General features: G+C 37.4%; 1 protein-coding gene across 7 annotated transcripts in view; it reads right to left on the reverse strand.

The window, feature by feature from the left end:
• The window catches only part of ANO3 (anoctamin 3), a 495,323-nt gene that overhangs the window by 86,149 nt on the left and 384,637 nt on the right, over window positions 1-24,537 (reverse strand). For all 7 annotated transcript variants that reach the window (XM_070383648.1, XM_070383649.1, XM_070383645.1 and 4 more), the window contains 6 exons: window positions 24,030-24,161; window positions 23,362-23,468; window positions 20,878-20,933; window positions 16,968-17,089; window positions 12,944-13,078; window positions 4,753-4,849 (listed from right to left, as the gene is read on the reverse strand). In XM_070383648.1, the coding sequence (XP_070239749.1) occupies window positions 4,753-4,849; window positions 12,944-13,078; window positions 16,968-17,089; window positions 20,878-20,933; window positions 23,362-23,468; window positions 24,030-24,161 (649 nt within the window). The remainder of the gene's footprint in view (window positions 1-4,752; window positions 4,850-12,943; window positions 13,079-16,967; window positions 17,090-20,877; window positions 20,934-23,361; window positions 23,469-24,029; window positions 24,162-24,537) is intronic.

Consider the following 24,537-nt stretch of genomic DNA (forward strand, 5'->3'; position numbering starts at 1 on the left):
TAGACGGACCTTTGTTGGCAAAGTAATATCTCTGCTTTTGAATATGCTATCTAGGTTGGTCACAACTTTCCTTCCAAGGAGTAAGCGTCTTTTAATTTCATGGCTATAGTCACCATCTGCAGTGATTTTGGAGCCCCAAAAAATAAAGTCTGACACTGTTTCCACTGCTGCTGCTGCTGCTGATAAGTCACTTCAGTTGTGTCCGACTCTGTGAGACCCCATAGATGGCAGCCCACCAGGCTCCCCCGTCCCTGGGATTCTCCAGGCAAGAACACTGGAGTGGGTTGCCATTTCCTTCTCCAATGCAGGAAAGTGAAAAGTGAAAGTGAAGTCGCTCAGTCGTGTCCAACTCTTCGCGACCCCATGGACTGCAGCCTACCAGCCTCCTCCACCCATGGTATTTTCCAGGCAAGACTACTGGAGTGGGGTGCCATTGCCTTCTCCACTGTTTCCACTGTTTCCCCATCTATTTCCCAGGAAGTAATGGGACCAGATGCCATGATCTTAGTTTTCTGAATGTTGAGCTTTAAGCCAACTTTTTCACTCTCCTCTTTCACTTTCATCAAGAGGCTTTTGAGTTCCTCTTCACTTTCTGCCATAAGGATGGTGTCATCTGCATATCTGAGGTTATTGATATTTCTCCCGGCAATCTTGATTCCAGCTTGTGCTTCTTCCAGCCCAGCGTTTCTCATGATATACTCTGCATATAAGTTAAATAAACAGGGTGACAATATACAGCCTTGATGTACTCCTTTTCCTATTTGGAACCAGTCTGTTGTTCCATGTCCAGTTCTAACTGTTGCTTCCTGACTTGCATATAGGTCTCTCAAGAGGCAGGTATTCACCCTCACCCCAACTCAATACTTGTTTAGTGCAATAACTTTATAAATGTGGGCCTACAAATAAGAATCACCTGAGGAATCTGTTAACATGTAGGTTTCTAAGCCTTGCCCTTGACCAGCTGATTCTGAATCTAACATGGGCCCAGGAATCTGTTTTTAATGACAGTTCTAGATGATTCTGATGTAGTCTTCTGAGGATTCTTCCATGAAATTTCTTAAAGAAGAAAACATGTTCATGCATGTGTGTTAAGTCACTTTAGTCATGCCTGACTCCTTGCAATCCTATGGACTATAGCCTGCCAGGCCCCTCTGTCCATGGGATTCTTCAGGCAAGAATACTGGAGTGGGTTGCCATTTCCTCCTTCAGAAGAAACATGATCTGTCCTGATTCTGTTGTAATCTCAATATTAGTATACAATCTGAGGCTCAGTACCTTAGGGATTGAATAAATGTTTGCTGAACCAGTAAAAAAAAATCACCGAATATTAATAACTATTATAAATAAGCATAACTTCAAATAAGAATTGAGTCATTTTTAGAACTATATGAAAAAACAATGCAGGACTCTTGTACCTAATGATTTTACCTTTAATGAAAAATCCTAACATAATGGAAATTGACACCTGTGGTCACCTGTGCTTTGAAGAATATGCAGATATCACTGCAATGACTTAATTGCAAATATTTCTCAACCCCATACTTTTAAGTATCGAAACTTAAAATAATCACCAAAGAAAATGTTAATGTACTTAGATATAATTTTTATTATATAACGGGACCACATTTTTCCTGAAACACACCCTTGACACTATTAAGGGAATGATTAAATGTGCACATTATTTATTTATTTATGCACAATAATTACATGTAAAATATGGCAGATTTAATGTCCTGCTACTTTTCACAAGTAGCAGTGATTCCATAAGGAATTTACCAGTTTCTAAATGAGGTGGCTGGGTCGCACAGAGTCGGACACGACTGAAGCAACTTAGCAGCAGCAGCAGTAGATGAGGTGGCTAGGTGATCAGGTGACTAGATGATTTTAGATTGGTGGGCTTGTTTCTTTGCTAAAAATTTCTTCTCTTATTTATGACACTGCCCATCTAGTAACCTCTAGGTGTTTAAATATAACAGATTTTAAAAGAAAATGTTTATTTCCATTCAATGAAGGAAGAGTAGTTCTGATTTTTAAAATGTAAATCAAGTAACTACATTTTACCTTAACCAGAGGATCAAATACAAGACATAATGAAGATTTCACCCTGGTGGGTTTTATTTCTTGCATTGTTCCTTAAGGCAATATTCTCCTCTGCAAGCTAACATTTCTACCTACCTGATAATAGTTACTAAGTGAGATCTTCCTGAGTCATACCTACCCCTACATATACTCTTTTCTCCAGGGTAACAGAGGAATGTAGATACCACATAATTACAATAGCTCCCTAGATTTAGCATTTCCTTGGACAGCTTCTTCACTTTATCACTCTGCCACATATGATTCTTATCTTTAGTGTTTGGATTTGTTGGTGTCCCTAAGGCTGTCATGTATCTTTGAAATGCATGGGCAAAGGGAGGGACATGTGTCTATACATCAAATGACTCTAATATACTTGGCTTTTATAAAAAGTGTCGAGAAAATGCTTCCCAAAACAAGATATCTTTGGGGAACATTTGAGAGAATTCAATACTAAGCACACTTCAGAAATTAAATTATAAACAAAACAGATTTTCCCCATAACGTGCATTTAAGAAAAATAATTCCGAAGCTAATTTTAGTAAGTTTTGGTCTCCTAGGAGGATCCTAAGTGGCTTTTGTTTTTATGTTCACCCTTGTCAAAAGTGATTATACACAAGCTTCTACTTCTGAACTGGGCTTCCTAGGTGGCCCTAGCGGTAAAGAACATGCCTGCCAATGCAGGAGACATAAGAGACGTGGTTTTGATCCCTGGGTCAGAAAGATCCCCTGGGGGATGGTGTGGCAATCCACTGCAGTATTCTTGCCTATTAAATTCCATGGACAGAGGAGCCTGGTAGGCTACAGTCCACAAAGTTGGACACAAATGAAGTGACCTAGCACAGCATTTCTGAACAAGATGAAGTAACAGAGACTGACTTTACCCACATTCTGGAAATAACCGAATAATTCCCAAAATACATAATGCAACAGATTTCAAGACTGGATGTGAGACAATGAAGGGCAGTGATTCCTAAGAGGTGGGAAACAATGGAGATGAGCATTATGGTTGCCTGAAAGAGTCACAAGAGTGCACAGAAGGACAAGCCAGACAGAGAGCACTCGTGAGGAAACTGGCTGCAGACATAGTCCCTGAAAGCATTAGAGGAAACGGGTTCAGGAGCTCAGATTCAGGCAGGGGTAGGGCCTGTTAGCCTGACTGCAAATCCTCAGTATTCACACTTCACTGGGGAGAGTGCACAGAAAGATTTGTGGGGAGAATTAGTGCTAGAAAGAGCACTGATGTGAGGCTAACTCACAAATCCTAAAAGCAAGACCCGAAAGAATCAAATAATTTTCAAGTAACTAAATCACAATGCGCTCTCTCTAAAGATCTATTAGAACAGTTACAATGAAAAAGACTATCATGAGAACTAGTGGGTATATGGAAAACTAGAACTCTCATACATCACTGGTAGAAATGTAAAATGTGTAGAAATTCTGGAAAAAAGTTCTGCAATGTCTTAGAAGGATAAAAATCTACCTATCATCAAATCTAGTAATTTTTATTCTAGGCATTTACCCAAGAGAAATAACAATACTTGTCCAAACAAACATTTGTAGATGAATGTTTATAGCACCTTTATTTAAAATTATAACAACTTAACCTCCCCCCAGATTATTAATATGAATGAATAATTATTAAGATTCATCTTACTTATGAAGATCATGGGATAACTGAATTCTGCTATAGCCATATCATGCAATACTATTAATACTCAGCAATAAAGAGAGAGGATTTGCTGATAAATGTTATGACATTTATTTTGAGGATTAACCTCAAAATAATTATGTTGGGTGAAAGAAACTAGAAAAAAATCACACACTGTATGACTCTATTTACATAACAGTCTGGAATATACAAATTTATCTATAACGGCAGAAAATGTTTGCCTGAGCCCAGGGGTGGGGTTTGGGAGGCAGGGATTACAAGAAATCACGAGGAAACCTTTGGATATGTTACTTTATCTTGACTGTGGCTGTGGTTTCACAAAAGCATATATATGTATTTAAACACATTCATTTATATACTTCAAATATGTACATTTTATTACATATTAACTATACTTTAATAAAACCATTTTACAAATGAGTACTCATAATTATATAATTGAAGTACACTTTTCTCAAACTTGTATGCACTCTGAAATCACCTGGGAGTTTTTAAATTATGCTGATGCCTAGGTTCCAAAAACTAGATTCTAATTTAATTGTTCTTGGATGTGGCTTGGGTTTCAGGAATTTAAAAAACTCTTCAGGTGATTCTAATAGGAAAAAATTTGAGAACTTCAGGTATGTTAAGAAAACTTCATTTTCTCTGTCAAATTAGAAGTATTTAGACTTCATGAGTCTTCATGGGAAGATACAAACTTTACCACTGAAGAAGAAATAATCTTCTCCAAAAAAATAATCTAGATATCATTCCAAGTGGATGTTTTATGTCTGTGATGGCAATAACCACTTATATAAACAGAGGAAGACAGATATTCTAATAAAATACATCCTTTTTATAACTGCCACAGAGTGATGTTTTATTCAGTTGTCAATGACACTGTTTGTTGAAACTCTTGGGAACATTTAACTTTGGTAGAAAGCAGTTTGCTAGAGGACTTTTTACTGCCTACGTTCCTAGGAAAAGTAGAGGGCAGGGAGGGGAATGTGAGGGTCCACACTGACCTTGGCGTAGATACAGCTTTCGTTGAGTCTCTGCAGTGAGCAGTTCTTATCACAGAGAGGGCACATGAAGACTTCAGTGGCCTTGCAAATTTCTTGGCTTAAGAAATCAAAGAAAAAGAAAGCATGAACCTCCACACTCAGGAAGCTGCTTAGCCCCTACGGACAATCCTATGGGAAGTAGTAGGGTGGGAAGGAAAAGAAGAAATGGAAATACTGGTGGACAGGGGAGGAAGAACTTGAATGACTCCCACCCAAATTTGTAGAATTTTTGTGATACTGAGTTTGCTTCTTTGTTTTAATAAATCTCTGATCCAAGATATTTTCATGATAATAGGCCAATTTTATACTCAGGAGGCACTTGTGGGGCCTTGTTACAAGGATACTTTTCCACCTGATTTCATGGCATGTAGGACAATCTTGGGAGGAACACCTAAGAATATTTTAACCCAGCTCACAGGCTTGGATGTGGCTGAGCTGGAATCACATCTAACTATGCTGATTTTTCAGAGAAGGCAATGGCAACCCTCTCCAGTACTCTTGCCTGGAAAATCCCATGGATGGAGGAGCCTGGTAGGCTGCAGTCCATGGGGTCTCGAAGAGTCGGACACGGCTGAGCGACTTCACTTTCACTTTTCTCTTTCATGCACTGGAGAAGGAAATGGCACCCCACTCCAGAGTTCTTGCCTGGAGAATCCCAGGGACGGGGGAGCCTGGTGGGCTGCCGTCTATGGGGTGGCACAGAGTCGACACGGCTGAAGCGACTTAGCAGCAGCAGCAGCATGCTGATTTTTCAAGTCTGTAGACCTTTCCCCTGGTTCTCACTGCTTTACAGTCACCAAAATGAGTAGCACCCATAATTCACATAATTCCACAACCCCTACTGCAGTCAGTCAGTGCATTACGGATTACTGAAATATACGATATCCTCCAATAGAATGTAACCTTGTAACATTTGCTTCTTGAGTTTATTGCTATCTTTCAAAAATCTCAGCATACTTTATAGATGACATCATGACAGGAGCAGGGCATCAATAACAATTTCTCAAAAGACTCACAATCTGAAAGTTCACAGAAAATGTTATTAGATGTTTTGTGCCTTTATCTGTCGTACCTGGCCCTTTCCCATTTGGTATCCCCTTAATAAATTGTCTTTAAGTAAATCTGCTCTAGAAATGTTGAAGGTAATATAAAGGCTTTTAAAACTATGCCTGGAAATACAACTGTTAATAAAACTTTTGCTGTTTTCAAAATATATAAACTCAAAGTGAAAAAAAATAATGCATATCTATTTCAAATGCTGGATGTGTACAAACTCAAGACAAAGTGGAAATGACTAGTAAATAATAGTACTATACTGTAATGCAACGCCTTACAGTAACCAAAAATGGATTCACGTCCGTTAAGTTTAGTCCTCAATGCAATCTCCTGCAGTGGTAATGTTCTCCACAGCTGAGAGGAAGCTGATGTTTAAGAGCTTTGTTCAAGGTCATAAGCTTACAAGAGATACTTGAAGGAACTGAGTTTAGGTTTTCCTGATTCTAGGTCCAGTTCTCCATCAACTACAACTCATCTGAAAGAGGGATACGTTTATTTCATATTACAGGGGACTTTCCTACCAAAAACTAATTTACTAATGATGATGATGGTATGACGAGTCTTATATAAACTATAATTCTCCCACTTTCACATACATCTTATTGCTAGTAATCATGATATCTATGTAAAGTAGGGGGAAGCAGGTAAAATATACATTTTTAAAGCTCAGAAAAAAAGAGAGATGATTATACTTCCTCTTACTAATACTACTAATTTGTAGTAATAAAAAAAAGAATTAACCCACCTCTTGGAGAAAATTCCTATGAAAATAGGCTTGCTATCATAATTCGTTGTTTAAAAAATGTATAATGTGCCCCGTATTGAACTCTCACACTAGAATGGTATTAAATTTGGTTTATATTACATCATCTTTCCCACCTTCCAAATAATCAGACAAAAGCACAGATGTATCAAAGCATCCAGTCTAGGATCCTAGTCATCAGACTGAGCCTTATTTTTATGTCTAGAATTATCAAACTCATTTTCCATAAGCTGCTCAAAGTTCCACTGGACAGATAACACACACACACAAAAAACCCCACTAAACAAGTTTTGCAACATTTTTTAGCCTAAAATATGGAATTTGAGATGATTACAGCGTTCTTTGACTTAACCACTAGATGGAGAGAGAGTGCCCAAAGTGTTTCTTAATTTCTTCCTAATATACACCTGGCTTCTCTGGTAGCTCAGCAGGTAAAGAATCCACCTGCAATGCAGGAGACCCCAGGTAGATTCCTGGGTTGGAAGATCCCCTGGAGAAGAGATAGGCTACCCACTCCAGTATTCTTGGGCTTCCCTGGGGACTCAGATGTTAAAGAATCCACCTGCAATGCGGGAGACATGGGTTTGATTCTTGGATTGGGAAGATCCCCTGGAGGAGGGCATGGCAACCCACTCCAGTATTCTCGTTTGGAGAATCCCATAGACAGTCAGACACAACTGAGCAACTAGCAACTATGCACAACATGATACAAAGCATTGCTTAAAATGTGGCTTTCTTTTGTCTTCTATCTGTTAGAAATACACATCAAAAGCTAATTCAAAGGAAATAATAATTATCACCAATTTATCATAATTACCACCTCTATCCATAAGGGAGGCGGGAGCAATTTGTCCATTTGGGGGTGAATGCCTGGACCTGCTCCAGGCTCTTGATGCTTCCTGTGATTCTGTTAACATGCAAAGTACAGAATAAGATGTGTGGTGATGCCCATTTTGGGGAAATCTGATAATATGAAAGTAGGTTTAAAGGAAGGAAGTTTGGAAACATGACTAAAACATGGATTTTAGAATAATATATAATTGTCAAGGAATAAGTAAATGATAAGATGCTAAGCCACACCTGTTAGGATTGTTATTATCGAACAAAACAAACAAAATAAAGTAAAAACAACACATGTTGGCAAGGATGTAGAAAATTTAGAACACTTGAATATTGTTGGTGGGACTGTAAATTGGTGCTGCCACTATGAAAAACAATACGAAGGTTCCTCAAAAAATTAAAAATAGAACTTCCATTTAATCCATTAATCCCACTCCTGGGTATATATCTAAAAGAACTGAAACCAAGGTCTCAAAGAGATACCTGCACCTCATGGTTCACTTCAATATTATTCACATTAGCCAAGGTATGGAAATAACCCAAATATCCATTCATGGATGAATGGATAAAAAGGTGGAATAGACATACAACAGAATATTAGCCTTAAAAAAAAGAAGGATAGTTTACCATATGCAACAACATGAATGAACTTGAAGAACATTATGTTAAGTGAAATAAACTAGTCACAGAATAATGAATACTGTGTAATTTCACTTATATTAGGTATCTTAAAAAACACACTCATAGATACAGAGTAGAACTGTGGTTGCCAGGGAGTAATGGAGCGGAAATGGAAAGCTGCTGTTCAATAGTATAAAGTACCAGTTATGTGGGATGGGTAAACTCTAGAGATATGCTGTCCAACATTGTGCCTACAGTTAACAATACTGCAGTGTGCACTTGTGTGTGTGTTAGTCGCTCAGTTGTGTCCAACTCTTTGCGACCCCATGGATTGGAGCCCACCAGGATCCTCTGTCCACGGGATTCTCCAGGCAAGAATACTGGAATGGGTTGCCATTTCCTTCTCCAGGGGATCTTCCCAATCCAGAAATCAAACCCACATCTCCTGCATTGCAAGCAGACTCTTCACTGTCTGAGCCACCAGGGAAACCTGTGCACTTAAGCGTTCTTTTAAAAAATATATTTATTTATTTATTTATTTTTGGATGTGCTGGGTCTTCTTTGCTGCATGGGCTTTTCTCTAGTTGTAATGAGCAGGGGCTGCTCTTTAGTTACAGCGCACAGGCTTCTCATTGCAGAGCGTGGGCTCTAGGACGTGTGGGCTTCAGTGGTTGTGGCACATGGGATCAGCAGTTGTGGCTTCTGGGATCTGAGCACAGGTTCAATAGTTGCGATGCATGGGCTGAGTTGTTCCACTGCATGTGACATCCTCCTGGACCAGAGATTGAACCCCTGTCTCCTGCACTGGCAGGCAGATTCTTCACCAGAGCCACCAGGGAAGCCCCACTTAAGTGTTCTTATTGCAATTTTAAAAAATTAGATATAGGTTTAACTTGCTAGATATTTCCCCCAAGTCATCTACCACTCTGAGGATCAATTCTTCATCTCTAGTTGGAGATAATAGCCAAGTGGGATACTACTTCAGGAATACTGATAATGTGCCTGGCACATCATAGGCACTTGATAAGCCGATGAAGCCCTTATTGCTAAGGAGGTTGTCAGGAGAGGGTTTGAAAGGTCCTTTAAGACAGGGGTTCAATCCTGGTCCAACAGCTTTTGAAAACCTGGCCAGTACTGATATTTCTTGGTGAGTTCTAATGCCAAAGAGGCAAGAAAGCTGTTTCTGCTCTTTGCCTTGGACCTGAAACCCAAAGCCTGAGAAGAAGGGACCATGTGTTCCTGCTTGTTCATTTTCATACTCCTATAATATGTGCTCTACCTGACACAAATCTGACCACCTTTGATTGTGTAAGACCAATATACATGTAAATATATGCTTGTACATGCACATACAAGAAATAATCTGAACATGATTTTCACATAAACAATTAACTGCAGAGCAGTTAAGAAATATGACCTTAATTTACATAAACACAACTGGTAGAAACATAATACAACCTAATCTTTAGCTTTTTAACATTTTGTTACCTTGCAATAAACAAGAAAGAGATTACTAAAATAAAACTGAAACAAAGCAACTCAAAAGTCCTATGTCCTCCACCCACATGCCATGATAACACCTACAACTTAACCACGTCTGACACCTTGAATGGAAAAATTCAGTCCCGTGAAATTTTGAAAGTCAAGATATTCAGTGATGCTTACCTTGATTTAGAACAGTAAGTCTGACAGGGTCTTAATTATAGTGTGACAGAAGTAGCAGTAATATAATACCATAAAGCACAGAAGAAAAGAGTTTGCGAGTCTTTTAAAACACTCCTTGTGCTAAAGGTTAAAGAATACTTATCTCATACAAAAGGAGTCTAATTTTCTTCATTGGTACATAAATCAATAGGAACAGAAAATCTATTTCTTTCATTGCCTTTTGTTCATTTTCAGCTTCAAAAGTGTGGAGGAGGAAGTCTACATCACTTGGGAAAACTTTGTGAATATGTTCTCCATGGGATCAATTTGAACAGTAGCGAACTGCCTAAAAATCATTTTCTGCTCTTGTCAATTCATTTTAAAAGACCATGTCTCCAAAACCCTAAGTGAAGGAAAGTGATAGTCCCTCAGTCATGTCTGACTCTTTGCAACTCCATAGACTTTACAGTCCATGGAATTCTCCAGGCCAGAATACTGGAATAGGTTGCCATTTCCTTCTCCAGGGGATCTTCCCAACCCAGGGATCAAACGCAGGTCTCCCACATTGCAGGCGGATTCTTTACCAGCTGAGCCATCAGAGAAGCCCATTCTATCAAAAAACTATAACTAAAACATGAATTCAATAAATTTGCAGGATATAAAATCAGTACACAAATATCAGTTGTGTTTATATATACTAACAAAAAACTATCAATAAGAGAAATTTTTTTTTAAATCCCACTTAAAATTACATAGAAAATAAGAAAACATTTAGGAATAAACTTAACCAAGGAGGCGAAAGCTCTATACACTGAAAATTATGAGACATTGCAAAGGAAATTAAAGAAGATACAAATAAATGGAAAGATATTCTGTACTCTTGAATTAGAAAATTTCACACTGTTTAATGTCCATACTACCTGAAGAGATCTACAGATTAAATGCAATCTCTATCAGAAATTCAATGGTAATTTTGCAGAAACAGAAAAACCTACCCTAACATTTTTATGAAACCACAAAAATCCCGAACAGTCAAAGCAATCTTGAGAAAGAACAAAGCTGGAGGCATCACACCTTTGATAACAATATTATAAAGGTATGATAATCATAACAGTACATTACTGGCATAAAGACAGATACATAGATCAATGGAACACAATAGAGAAACCATAAATAAACCCATGTATATGTGGCCAATTTTTGACAAAAAGCCAAGCATACTCAATGAGGAAAGGACAGTATCTTCAACAAATGGTGTTAGAAGAGAAGGATCCACATGCAAAAGAATGAAACTACAGCTCTATCTTCCACCATATACAGAAATTAACCCAAAATAGATTAAAGATTTAACTTAAGAGCTGAAGCTGTGAAACTACTAATAGAAAACTGAGGGGGTAAATTCCTTGAAATCAGTTTTGGCAGTGATTTATAGGGTTTGACACTGAAAGTAAAGGCAATAAATGCAAAAACAGCATATAAAGAAATACCCAAAGCGGGGACGAATGTCTTCAGTGGGCGCATGTTTATCCAGGAGGATGCTGCCCTCTAGACTGGTGCTGAGTTTGCAAAACTCTGAAGAAAGACTGTTACTAGAAGAAATGCTTTTGAACATTAGGTGTTTGTTTTCATGCTAATTACCATTTGGCCTTCCTGAAGAACAAGGGGATTCTGAGATACCAAATCAAGGAATTTGGTTATGGAATAGGCTTCAACTCTGGAACAATGAAAATATTTTGTTTTTAGGCAAAATTGTTATGCAAATATATCTGCATTATTTATAATGCAGTGTGTACGTGTGTGTATGTGTGCATGTACACAAATATACAAAGAAAATTCAAGGAAATGCATTTAATGGTCCCATTAACTGTCATGATTACCACCCAGTAGCATGGCCATGGTTAAAAGATGAACCAAAAGAGAAAAAAGTACTGAGCTTTTAAGGGGAGCAAAAATGCTTTATCATATTTTGAATTGTATCATACAAGGTTGAACTTGATGAAGTCCCTTTGGCACAGTAAATAGAACACGCTATTAAGAGATTTTTTAATGCCAAGGTGACTCTTACTTCTGCTGAATAGTATCATTGTATGTGTTGAGTACTCAGTTGTGTCTGACTCTTTGTGACCCTCTGGACTGTAGCCTGCCAGTCTCCTCTGTCCATGGAATTTTCCAGGCAAGAATACTGGAATGGGTTGCCATTTCCTATTCCTTGGGATCTTCCTGATCCAAGAATTGAACCCACATCTCTTGCATCTCCTGCATTGGCAGGGAGACTCTTCACCACTGCACCACCTGGGAAGCTTGAATAATTTTATATTGTTTCTATATCCAAAAGTTGAGTCATTTAAACTTTAACAGAAAAACCATCCTTCTGATAAACATTTGTTATTTCTCAAAATCTTATTTACTACCATTTTGATACTTTAAGTTGATGCGAAAATCTTTTATAAATTCTATTCCCTTAGAGAATAAAAAGAAAGTAGAAAGTAACTTTATGTTGTCATGACAGGAGACCACTTAGGATAGGATTTACATGGTACAAATTCACCTGCAATACAGGAGACTGGGAGACTCAGGTTCGATCCCTGGGTAAGGAAGAGCCCCTGAAGGAGGAAATGGCAACCCACTCCAATATTCTTGCCTGAGAAGTCCCATGGAGAAAGGAGCCTGGTGGGCTACAGTCCATGGGATCACAAAAGAGTCGGACATGACTAAGCAATAAACAACAACATTTTGTTCAGATACCTTGAGCTATGTAAGATTCGCTCAGGTGCTGAAAGGAAAACTCATCTCCAAGGCTGGTAGTGAAAGTTGTATAAAATGAAACAGTGTGCTTGGAAGGTCTTTGTATATCTTAAGTGTTTAAAGAATTGTATCTGTTATAATTATTTGAATTACTATATTGAGAGAGTATTTCAGACTACCAAAGACTATATGCAAATTTAAATTACATAGAATGGTCTATTGCATTGTTGAATTATTATTAGTTATGTACTAGAAAGAGAAATTTGGCATAAAGAGAAACAGTCTTAGAACTTATCCAAGATAATCTGCATATAAAAAATAGGAATGGCCTTTATATGGTGCCTCCTCCCTGCAAAAATAAAAACAAATTGTAGTACAAATTTTATTGTAAATAAAAAATCATTTATTTTTCAATCAGCATTATTATAAAGTTTTGATCCAATCAGAAGGCCAAGCTGTTTAGTAAGTCTGTTAATAGCTTACCTTACTTGACTTGCATTCATTGTTAATATTCCATAGAAGAACACACACAAGCCAACAATGGCTGCAGGAATCAGCATTCCAGTATACCACCCCAGCCAAGCAAAGTATAATCCAATCTTCTCACCAAAGTACAGCCTGTGCGAGAAAGCAAACTCTTAGCTTATGGCAACCTAAGGAATACTACAGATATTAATGCCACACCTAATATGACTTTCAGATAAACATTTGAGGTTCCAGCTCAGTTCCTCCTCAGCTCCATCTGGGATATCATAATAGTCTTGCTTAATAAATCCAGTGATGGTAATAGTTTGTTTTGAATGTTGCCTTTATAGGAGCAATTTTGCAAAATCTATTTATTTCTGTGTCAAACTTCTTAACATGGCTCATAAAGCTTTTCATAAGCCAGTTCTTGCTTTTCTTCATCCTCTTAGTAGAATCCTTTTTGTTTCCCCCACACAGAGCTGTGCTAAACCATACTGCTTTGGCATAAATTAGAAAAGTGTCTCCCTCTGGGTAGTTACTGAAAGCAGACTTGAATTCAGTCTCCATCTGCACTCTTGGCCAGATTCCCTCATGCCAGACACAATCTGCACAATTTTGTCACACATCTTCCTCAACAAAATTCAACTCTGCCGTTCCTGGAGCACATGACTCTTTTCTTGGTTAAGGCTGTTTCCTCACTTTGGAAGATTACATTTCACCCTCTTCTCCTATCTGGCTTATACTTATCCTGTCCTTTATATCACTTCTTCCAGGAAGCCTGCCCTGACTTCACTTCAAACCTGGGTTAGATGTCCCTGGTCTTGCTCCCACACTCCCTTGACCCACGTTTCAGTATCCTAAACTCATAAAACTTCATGACCATTACCTGTCACTCCCCCATTCCTTACCCTCCCCCTATGACTACAAGCTACTTGAAAATGGACCTGTATCTTGTTTCACTGGCACCCACCCCAGGAAGTATTTTGTTGAATGAAACAAAGGGAATGAATGTATTTTATTTCCCTTCACTTGGTTAACATTTCATATGGACACAGCAGATGAACAAGATGGTTCCAACAACTTCTCAGTTGCTCTTCACCATGTCACTGCCAATATTAACCCTCACAATTTACAAGGCACCAGTAAGAAATGACAATTTCTTGAATTCTGCACTGGTGTTTGGTCTCCATCTTCTAAAAATGATTACTTAACACAGTTCTGTCCCAGTACTAGTTTTAGAGATTAGTTCATTCGGGAATACCTCTCTGGGCAAAAATTCTTACTGGAAAGAAAATTCTCTTGTTATTTTTTTTTCTTCTTCAGTAAGACTTCCCTCTCAAAAATCATCCTCTTTCTACTCCATTCTCTGTACTGTGCCAACTAAAATGTGTGTATTCTATCTAGTGTAGACATGAAATCATCCTCTACTGAGCATCATTTATCTAATTTTTTGCTTTTTTCATTGATTTCTCGTAGGAGACATAGATCAAAAGCCTATTTATTTCTTTTATAATGGAAGTGTTCTACTCTGAAATGAAGCTTATAATATTAGCAGGTATTCTAACAAAGCTACTTGTTCCTTCAAACAAGTGTTCTGTGGGGTGGAGTACAGTTCTGGCACATATTACTAACATTTTTATGATGATGATTATAGAGGACTGCACAGACAGAAACCCTTACATACACAGAGTATTATACCAAGATTTTTAATTATACATTATCGAAGGTTAAGAGGAGCAACGACGTTATTTGACAAGAGTGCAATTACCTAAGTTATAGCAAATTTCAGATCTGTTTCAAGAGAAGAAACTAGTTCCAAGCAAAGAAGGCTAATGAAAATATCCTTAATCTAGAACATGGGTAGTCACAATCTCTTAGGAGCTCTATTCAATTTCTTTAAAACCACAACAGGGCAAGGAGGAACAGGGGGTTGCTATTGGTGTCATGCCATCACACTTCAACTGGAGTCACTCTCTTTTTATGTTGTATATACTGGTATCCTGTGTTATGGGGCTTCCCCTGTGGCGTTAGCCCACTGCCCATGCAGGAGACCTAAGAGATGCAGGTTTGATCCCTGGGTTGGGAAGATCCCCTGGAGAAGGGAATAGAAACCCCTTCCAGTGTTTTTGCCTGGGGAATCCCATGGACAGAGGAACCTGGCAGGCTACAGTCCATAGCGTCACAAAGAGTCGGACAGGACTGAAGCAATTTAGCACAGCACAGTCTGTGCTACGTTTCATTTGACGATAGGATTCCGCTGCTGAAATAACTTTTATCATAAAAATGAATGTTAAGTTGAACTCTTTTTAGAGTGAATTGTTCCATTTAGTTTTTACACTTAAATCCTTCCAGTGTCTATTGAAAGATATTAGGAAAAAAAGTCACACAGCTATCTTAAGCAGGTTTTGTAGCAGACCATTTTTTTAAATGTATTTTTTTCCAGATTTCAATATTTTCTTTGGAAAAATAGGCTGAAAAGGCTTTAGCTACTAAAATGATAGAGTTCATTCTTAAAATGAAAACAAACACAAACACGTGCTTAGAAATGGTTGTTTATAAAAAAAGAAAATGAACTGATACTCCCTCACTTTCCACCTGGGCTTCTCTGGCGGCTCAGTGGTAAAGAATATGCCTGTCAATGCAAGAAGACACAGGAAACACAGGTTCAGTCCCCGGGTCAGGAAGATCCCCTTGGAGAAGGAAATCACAACCCACTCCAGTATTCTTGCCAGGATAATTCCATAGACAGAGGAACCTGGTGGACTGCATTCCATGGAGTCAAAAAGAGTCGGGCACGACTGAGCCCCTGAGCACACATGCACACCAGTACGCAGACGCTTCATCATCACCTCGTGGCTCTCTTGACCCTATTACACGTCTGTATGTTAAATGCTTTTATTAAATTATCTTCAAACTCTCCCTTTATTCTGTCCATTCTATCCATTTCCTATTAGGACAATGATATGGTTTTGAGTTATTCTTGATATTTATAATTCATGAACATCTCATCAACACATATAATCTTATAATATGAATGCTATTTAAAAATTTTATCCTATAAATATTTCTAGTTAGCTGGGGATGTAAGTCTCTTTAATATATATTTCCTGATTTTTAAAAATAAGAACAAATCATCTTCCATCAAAATAAAATAAATTGTGAATATAATACTATTTCAAGACCAATTCAAGTTGTGAGCAGTTACTCACTAGGCTATACCTCCTGGAATAAAATAGACACTCATTAAATCTTCGTTGAAAGATAAATATATGCAGAGATGCTATGCTGGCCACCTTTCTATTTGTTCTCAGATCTATTTTCTGCCTGTCCTTCTTTCACTGGGAAGTAGATCATACAGATTCCCTTGTAAATTGCTGCTAAGTCACACTAGGAGGTACTGAAAGTCTCAGAGGTGGAAGGATGGGAGGAGCTTGTATCTTATCTCCTCTCCTGGCCGTTCTCAGGGCTCTCCCCAGAGCAGCCATAATTTGTTGTGAATTGTGTGTATGCTCAGTCATGTCTGACTGTTTATGAGTTGGTGGACTACAGCCCATCGGGTTCCTCTGCTCATAGGATTTTCCTGCAAGAATACTGGAGTGGGTTGTCATGCCCTCCTCCCTGGGATCTTCCCAATCTAGGGATCGTATTGTGTCTCCAGTGTCTCCTGCATTGGCAGGCAGATTCTTTACCACTGAGCCACCTATAATTCTCTGTGGCTTGACTCTCAACACTTCACATCTCTGCAGACAGTCCTCATCATCAATAGCAACGCTCCTACCAAAGAGTTCAGGTATTAAGCTCTGAAACACACTTCATCCCATTTTTCCTCCAGCATTAAGTGTCGTTAGCATTTGTCTGCTGTTTTTAATTTCCCTAAATTGTTTCTTTTATTGAAAAGATGCATAGTGGCCTTTTTTTTCCCTTGTTCAACCCTGACTGATACAGATGATTTGGTGGGTAAAGAAAATAATTCTAAATCTAAGACAATGCTGAGAAAACAGCATTATATGTATTCCATTATTGATCTATCCCCAAGACCTACCTGATTAAATCCAGGGGCTGATGCTTGTACCACATTCCCCAGCGTGCCCAGCGTTCATATAATAGATGTCTGTTATTCTGAGGTCCGTGGGTTTTGATGGGTTGGTTACTTTTATAGGCTCCCTGAAACAAATAAGATAAAATGAGTTGATACACATTCTTTTAGTGAAATGTGAATTACTAGGAATTGCTTTTGCTTTTTTTTTTTCTTACAGAATAATTTAAAAACTTATTGGAAGCTTCAGGATTATAAACATAAACCCATCACTGGAGTGATGCAGTAAATGCATTTATATATCTATCTTTTATTGAAAATATTCTGATAGTTCTTTAAAACTTTTCTTAAATTCCTTTTTTAACCCAATGAAATACCTTTTACTTAAATTAGACTTTAGGTTTGTTTGAAACCTAAGGTCTTTTAATAAACATAATGTCTTCATCATCGAGAGAAATTGCTTTAATCTTTAGTTCAGAAATTGAGTCTTATTCTGCTTTGATAAGCTATCCACTCCCAGAAAATATTTACTTCATTAATAGAAGCTAATGAAAAGAGTAAATGTTCATTAAATAAGTGCTCCCCATCTAAAAGAATCACTACACTGTACACATGAAATTAATATAATATTATAAATCAGCTGTATTTTAATTAAAAGTGTTTAAAGTAAAAGAGATATAAGTCACCAGTTTTAGCCATGTTTTTGAATTCTAGAATTTGTAAAACTTACTTTATATAAGATATTCCAAAAATGGGATTGTGTTTTAAAATTCTTTATATCGCCTCTCAAAAATCTGTCATATGCAGTTTCAGAAACATAGAATATATCTGTCTTTTAGAAGAAAGTGTTCCCTGAAGCCTGAACTGCTCTGCTTCTATAATAAAAAAGGACAATAGATATCATAATTTTATTTTCTGAATCAAAACTTAAACACAGAACTTAATGAAGTTCCTCTGTTCACTTCGATGTGTGATTCTACTTTTATGACATGTTTGATGAAAATTTAAAGCAAGTCATGTTTCAGTTACCTCACTTAGATTATGAGGATAATAAATATTGATGATATATCAATATAGAAGAGGTTTTGTGAGGACCCACTTCGCGTATAGCTATAAAATGTCAGGCACATAAGAAGTACAAAATCACTGTTAATTAATTTTATAGAAGTTTGCTATACTCTGGCAGTTGAACAGTGCCAAACTAACATCTCCTTCTAGACAATCAGGGCTGTGAGATCCTATGAAGAAAAAATGGCACCTGATTCATGGTCTGCAGGTGCCTCAAGGCTGAAATGAGAAGTTCATATGGATTTTGCTTCTGTTTTTCTCACTTCCGGGTTTTCCTGATAGCTCAATTAGTAAAGAATCTGCCTGCAATGCTGGAGACCTGGGTTCAATCCCTGGGATAGGAAGATCCCCTGGAGAAGGAAACAGCTACTCACTCCAGTGTTCAGGCCTGGAGAATTCCCTGGACTGTATAGTCCATGGGGTCGCAAAGAGTCAGACACGACTGAGCTACTTTCACTTTTCACTATCACTTCTAACAAAATAAATTAATCAGGTAAAAGCAGACGTACAGTTAGTGTGCAGTCTCAAAAGTTTCTTCCCTAAGGGAACCCAAGGTGCTTAAAGATTGGAAGCTAAGTAGATGGGAGGAAAGATCAAGATGCTTAAGACATCCACTTCCATTAAGATAGCTTGCCCTGAGATGGGAAGGTAACTCAAAATCTCAGGTTTCTTTAAATCATTCCTGATAATCCTTCTAAAATACATGACTTTCCTTGCCAGCCTCAATGGTCAGATGTAGGCATTTCCTGGATTTAAGATGCTAACCTTCAGAATCTTTAGTACATCATTGTCTGACTTCTACTCATTAATCTCAATGAACCACAAGTTCTGGGATGACAGTGACATGAGAAGCACTGCAAGAGAAAACGGATCAAAGTGCAGACTCCTGCTCAACCATGTATTTTCATCCCTTTTCACAGGACTATGTACACTCCTTGATCCATACCTTTTCCATGATCAGCCCCCTCATTCAGCCAACACACTTTTCTTGTCTCCACTACTCGTAATTGGTGGGATTATCAATTCTACCTATATTTTAGGCAGTCTTTCTCATATATATACTCCTCTCCTTCCCTTTCTTCATTATTGTGCCAAATTTCCCTGGAAATGTCTCTTTCTCCCCTCTTGCTATTGTCTTTTTTGTAAGCAAAAAATAAATCTCAACTGCGGAGGTCTAAAACTGTGAGTGCCCTTATTCAAATTAAAGAGTCCATTGACTCCATTTTCCTCTAAACAAGCTTTGCTTTTCTTTCTTCAAGTAATAGCCTTCAAAATCAATAGGAAATTCCTGAGTCCATTTTATTGACTTGCCGCTTTATTTTCATTGCCTGTATTTCAACAATATTGTTTTCTGTCATTTTGTATATGTGTACCCATAATTTTGTATATGTGTACCATATATTAGTTTTTCTACAAAATTACAAGAATAAATGGGAAAATGACCATTATTTACAACCTATTCCTGCTGCTGCTGCTGCTGCTGATAAGTCACTTCAGTCATGTCCGACTCTGTGTGACCCCATAGACAGCAGCCCACCAGGCTCCTCTGTCCACGGGATTCTCTAGGCAAGAATACTGGAGTGGGTTGCCATTTCCTTCTCCAACCTATTCCTAATAGGTTCCAAATTTCACATAAGAAACTGTCAAAAAATAAAAACTGTCAGAACACAGACTACTTAGGTAGACAAAGTATTTAAAATAAGAAAACAAACGATGTGCTATAGAAGCTCCTGTGGGGACTCACACTCCAAACACTTTACCACTTACTGACTAGGTCATATTGGACATGGTGTTTAATTTCTGAGCCATGTTTCTGTCTCTCTGCAAGGGCAAAATAATATCTCCTCTCCAGGGTTACTGTCAGATGAATGGGAATATTCACGCACAGGACCTGTTGTATGAAACACTCTAACACATTATCTGCTATCATTATTTCTATTCCTAATATCAGTAGGTATACTATAATGAATAGAAGCATTGAAGTCTGGATGCCTAGGTTCAAAACTGCCATTAATACTTAACTTTTCTCAGGCTCAATGGTCTATCTATAAAATAGGGTCAATATTATTGCCCATCTCAAAGGGTTGTTTGCAAGGATTAGATGAGATAGTCCATATAAATAACAGCTCAGTACCAAATAGGAAGTGCTCAATACATTTTACCTTTTATGAGTTATACTAGACTGTAAATTCAGCCTTTAAAACTAGAAGACTGCTGGGCTTTGAAAACACACACATTAAACTCCTAAATACTTTGTTCTTATTTTAAAATGCAAAACTGCCTTAAAAAAGAATATTATGTGTGTGTGTGTGTGTGCACGCATGTGTGTGTGTTGGGGGAGGGAGTTTAAAACTGATTCAGGTGTTGTTTATGTCTCAACAGGCAGAGTCTACCACAACATGACCTACTGAAAACTGGAAGAGGCAATAATCTGGCAGAAAATCAAGTAAATAATGGGGTGTAGGGTTGCGGTTGGAGTTTTCCTTGGGCTTTCAGGTATCCCAAGGCAGTAGGCACAGACCAGAATCTGCCCCGTTTCACAGCTGTGTGAATTCCAAGCTGTGTCAAGCCTGGAGCTCTATGCTGGAACAGTCTGGTCAGAGTGGCTGAGCCACGTCCATGCGTTCCCTCAGAGGCTGGGATTCCTGGTACAGGGCAAACTGCAGAAGGAATATAGAACCAGTGCACAGGCACAGATTATAATGGGGGTCTCAGAAAGGTCCAGGGCCACTCATTTAATTGAACCCTCCTGGAATAAGGCAGGTAGACTTAACTGAAAGAAAATGAGACCAAGCATTGAACAGGAGGAAAAAAAATTTTTTTAATGGAAATTGTTCTTTAAAATTACCTCATGTGGGGGAAAAGCTGCTATATATGAGCCATTGTTTATAAGTTTACAGATACCTGGAAAGAGAAGAATAGAACATTAACTGAGTTAGTTTAATTGAAGAATTCCCTCTGAAGCAACATATATAATACTTGGATCAATAAATTAATTTTAAAACAAAATATCCCAAATGACTTCCACAGCTGTACCACCTACAAGCACAGTGACACTGTGAAAGAGACTGAATCTAAGAGTCTAATTGTGTCCTTATAACAATAATAAATGGAGCTTTGCAAGGTGCTAACAGATGGCACTTTGCCATATCATGAAATGTGGGCATTTTTTTACCAACTTATTTGGAGGCAGATGAACCTGGAACAACTTGTTTTTCCTCAAGAAAAAATGTCTCAAAAGGAGACTGCGTATCAAGAAATGTTTAATTCTTTAATGCTGATCCAAAGAGAATAAATAGCAATATGTGACTCTTTTTAAAATTTCTTCTGACCCAATGAGAGTGTAGTGAAATGGACTCTCTCATATCGTTTTGGGAAGACTAGATATTGATAAAACTTTTCTGAGGAGAAATTTTTATTGCAATATCATTTATATTAGTAAAGAATCTGAAGGAGATCAGCCCTGGGATTTCTTTGGAAGGAATGATGCTAAAGCTGAAACTCCAGTACTTTGGCCTCCTCATGCAAAGAGTTGACTCATTGGAAAAGACTCTGATGCTGGGAGGGATTGGGGGCAGGAGGAGAAGGGGATGAGAGAGGATGAGATGGCTGGATGGCATCACTGACCCAATGGACGTGAGTCTGAGTGAACTCCGGGAGTTGGTGATGGACAGGGAGGCCTGGCGTGCTGCGATTCATGGGGTCGCAAAGAGTCAGACACGACTGAGCGACTGATCTGATCTGATCTGATACATCAAAATTAGGGAATTGCTTCATTATTAGCGTTCAAACAATTATATTAGGGCTTGGTAAATGACTGCAGTTTGATGAATGCTTATAACAGAGTATTTATAGCTATTTACAATAATGTTTTCAGGCATACTAAGGGCTTGAGAAAATATACATAATGGTAATTTTGAAAAGGACAGAAAATTGTAAACATTGGATGATTCTAATTATGAGGTATATATGTATGTACGTAAATTTAGCACTATTTTGTAACAATGCCAATTTTTAAATTTTATTTTTATACCCTTCTCTGTTTATTGCATGTTTGACAAAGTGCATGAATCATTTAAATGTCAATTTTATCTTTAAAGACTACATAAGCACATAGTGCTATCATTTAGACACATTTGTAGTTTACAGTCTGGATTTCTCTATATTTCTTATTTAGAAAACATCTGATTAACTGTAAAATTTTTAATAAAGATTTAGTGCTTAAATTAATTATTTTGACTGCTAGATAATAAATTAATTATTAATCAGAAGAGAACCAAAATCTGAACATTCCTCTTTGGATGACTTGAAACATAGTTCATTTTACTAATGTGGCATTCTATTTGAATGCAAATTAGTAGATATTAATACAAGTTTCCATTGGCTATCAACTCTTTATTTTTAAAAGTTTTTAGAATGTGACTAACACTATTTCTTCAGCCATCTTTTTCACCCTAACCAATGGCCAGCTCATCTGATACCTGCTGTTTTCTGCTTTGCTCTGTGTAAACTTTGCAATTTTACTTAATTTTCCCTGGTGATACTTTCTCAGTTTTCTGTTGCATCAGACATACTATAGCACAGTGCTAAACATTCAAACAACACAGATGTTTAGAAAGCTAAAGTTAGGTATAATCTCACCTTTCAGAGATAATCTCTAAAATATTTCATATAGAGTCTAGATTTTTTTCATCTGTGTTTAGGAAATGGAATTATATTAGACTTATAGTTTTGTAATAATTTTTTCAACTTAATAATTGCTTTCAGCTATCTTTCAAAGTCAACAAATAGAGAACTGATACTAATTCTCAATCTCCATCAGTAAAGGGTCTATGTAATATACTTTTTATAATATGTAGAGTATAATAGATGCTGAATACATTTGAGTTGAGTGAATCAAATCACATCATTTTTAATGGATACATTATGTGGATATAACCTAGTGGACAAAGTATCTCCAGTATTACTCTACTGGAGTAGAGTACTCTATTCTATTTTCTGTTTATAAAGCCACAGTGGACAAATATCTACATATATCATTATTCAAGAGTCAGATTTTTTTCTTTGGAAAAAATTTTAAGAAATAAAGTCTATGTTCCAAAGTTTTTGAACATTTCACATTTTAATACATGTTGCCATATGCCCTTAAAAAAGCTTTGTTTCATTTTGTTTTCTTTCATTAAAGGCTGAAAAAAAGAGGGTTGAGAATTTGTTCACTGCATTATATCCTCATATCTAATGCAAGAAGGCAAAGCTTCAGTAGTCAAAAAATACTTCTGAGTGTAATTAGTAAAAGTAAATACCATATTGCATTTTGAATTAGTGTTCTTACCCACTTTTGATATTCCATTTTCATATTTGGTGTGCTGCAGCATGTGATAGACTATTCTGCTTCGAGTAGCATTGCTGAAGAAGGTGTCCTTATTGTTAATTATGAAGCTGGGAAGATTAAGGGGGTTGGTTTTAATATTCAGAGCAGACCACAGAATCTAGCAACAGTTATAAGGTCCTGGGTAGTCATCCATGCATTTTTCCCCTTAAAATGAATGCATGTAAAGTATAGTAAATCAGAAGAGAAACCCTCTTCTTAAAAGAAAATCATTTGGCTACAGTTATAAATAATACAGGGCATTATCAAATATTCATTTTAATATCTTTCAGTTTATAAGGAAGCATAGATATCCTCATATTTCTTGTTGAGCACGAAACAAAAACAGATTGTCTTTTGCCTCCCATAAATTTTGTACTACCTTAAGCAATGTGGTTCCAAATAGAACACATTAACAATTGATGTCATTCCCCCATACCTGCACTTTCCAAGCGAGGAGCTAGCTTATTTTGTTTTCAGTACTTTAGCGATAAGCAATGTTTCTCCCTTTCCCTTCATGTCCTACTCTCCCAATGCACAAAGAGTTGCATGAAATAAATGTGAGAGCCAATTATGTAAACAGCAAAAGGGTGATTTCAAGAGATGTTGGGAGAAAAGATATGGGAACTCACTGGTGAATCCGTGCACGGCTGAAGGGGCCAGTATAGCAGTCTGACTCCTCCAGGTCTGGGAAAGCTGACTTGTCGAGAACCATTGGGTTTTGGGACATCCATTTTTTGATTCTCCTAAAATATTTTTGCACCCTGGAACAAGGTCACATTTTTTAACTGAATTAAGTTGCATTCCAGAGTCATGAATGTCTACCTTTCACTACCATTCTGAAAAAGAGTTTCCCAAAGACATATATACATCCACACTCATACCCACACACCTGTATTATTTCTGTGCTCACACAAAGGAAATACATTCCAAAACAGACCAAATCTTGCATTTATTTAAATTCCTTCAGGACAACTAGGTTATCCTCATAAGAAAAGTCTTGTGGAAAAATATTAGAAACTCGTTATGTATAAAGATGGCATAGGAAAAAGCATAAAGAATAAAACCAGTGAGATTATTTATTAAAGGTGTTTGTATACATGTATATGTGTGTGTGTGTGCGTGTGTGTGTGTGTGGTT

This window comes from Bos mutus, chromosome 15 (assembly GCF_027580195.1).
Source record: "Bos mutus isolate GX-2022 chromosome 15, NWIPB_WYAK_1.1, whole genome shotgun sequence".
In the NCBI taxonomy this organism is placed as follows: Eukaryota; Metazoa; Chordata; class Mammalia; order Artiodactyla; family Bovidae; genus Bos; species Bos mutus.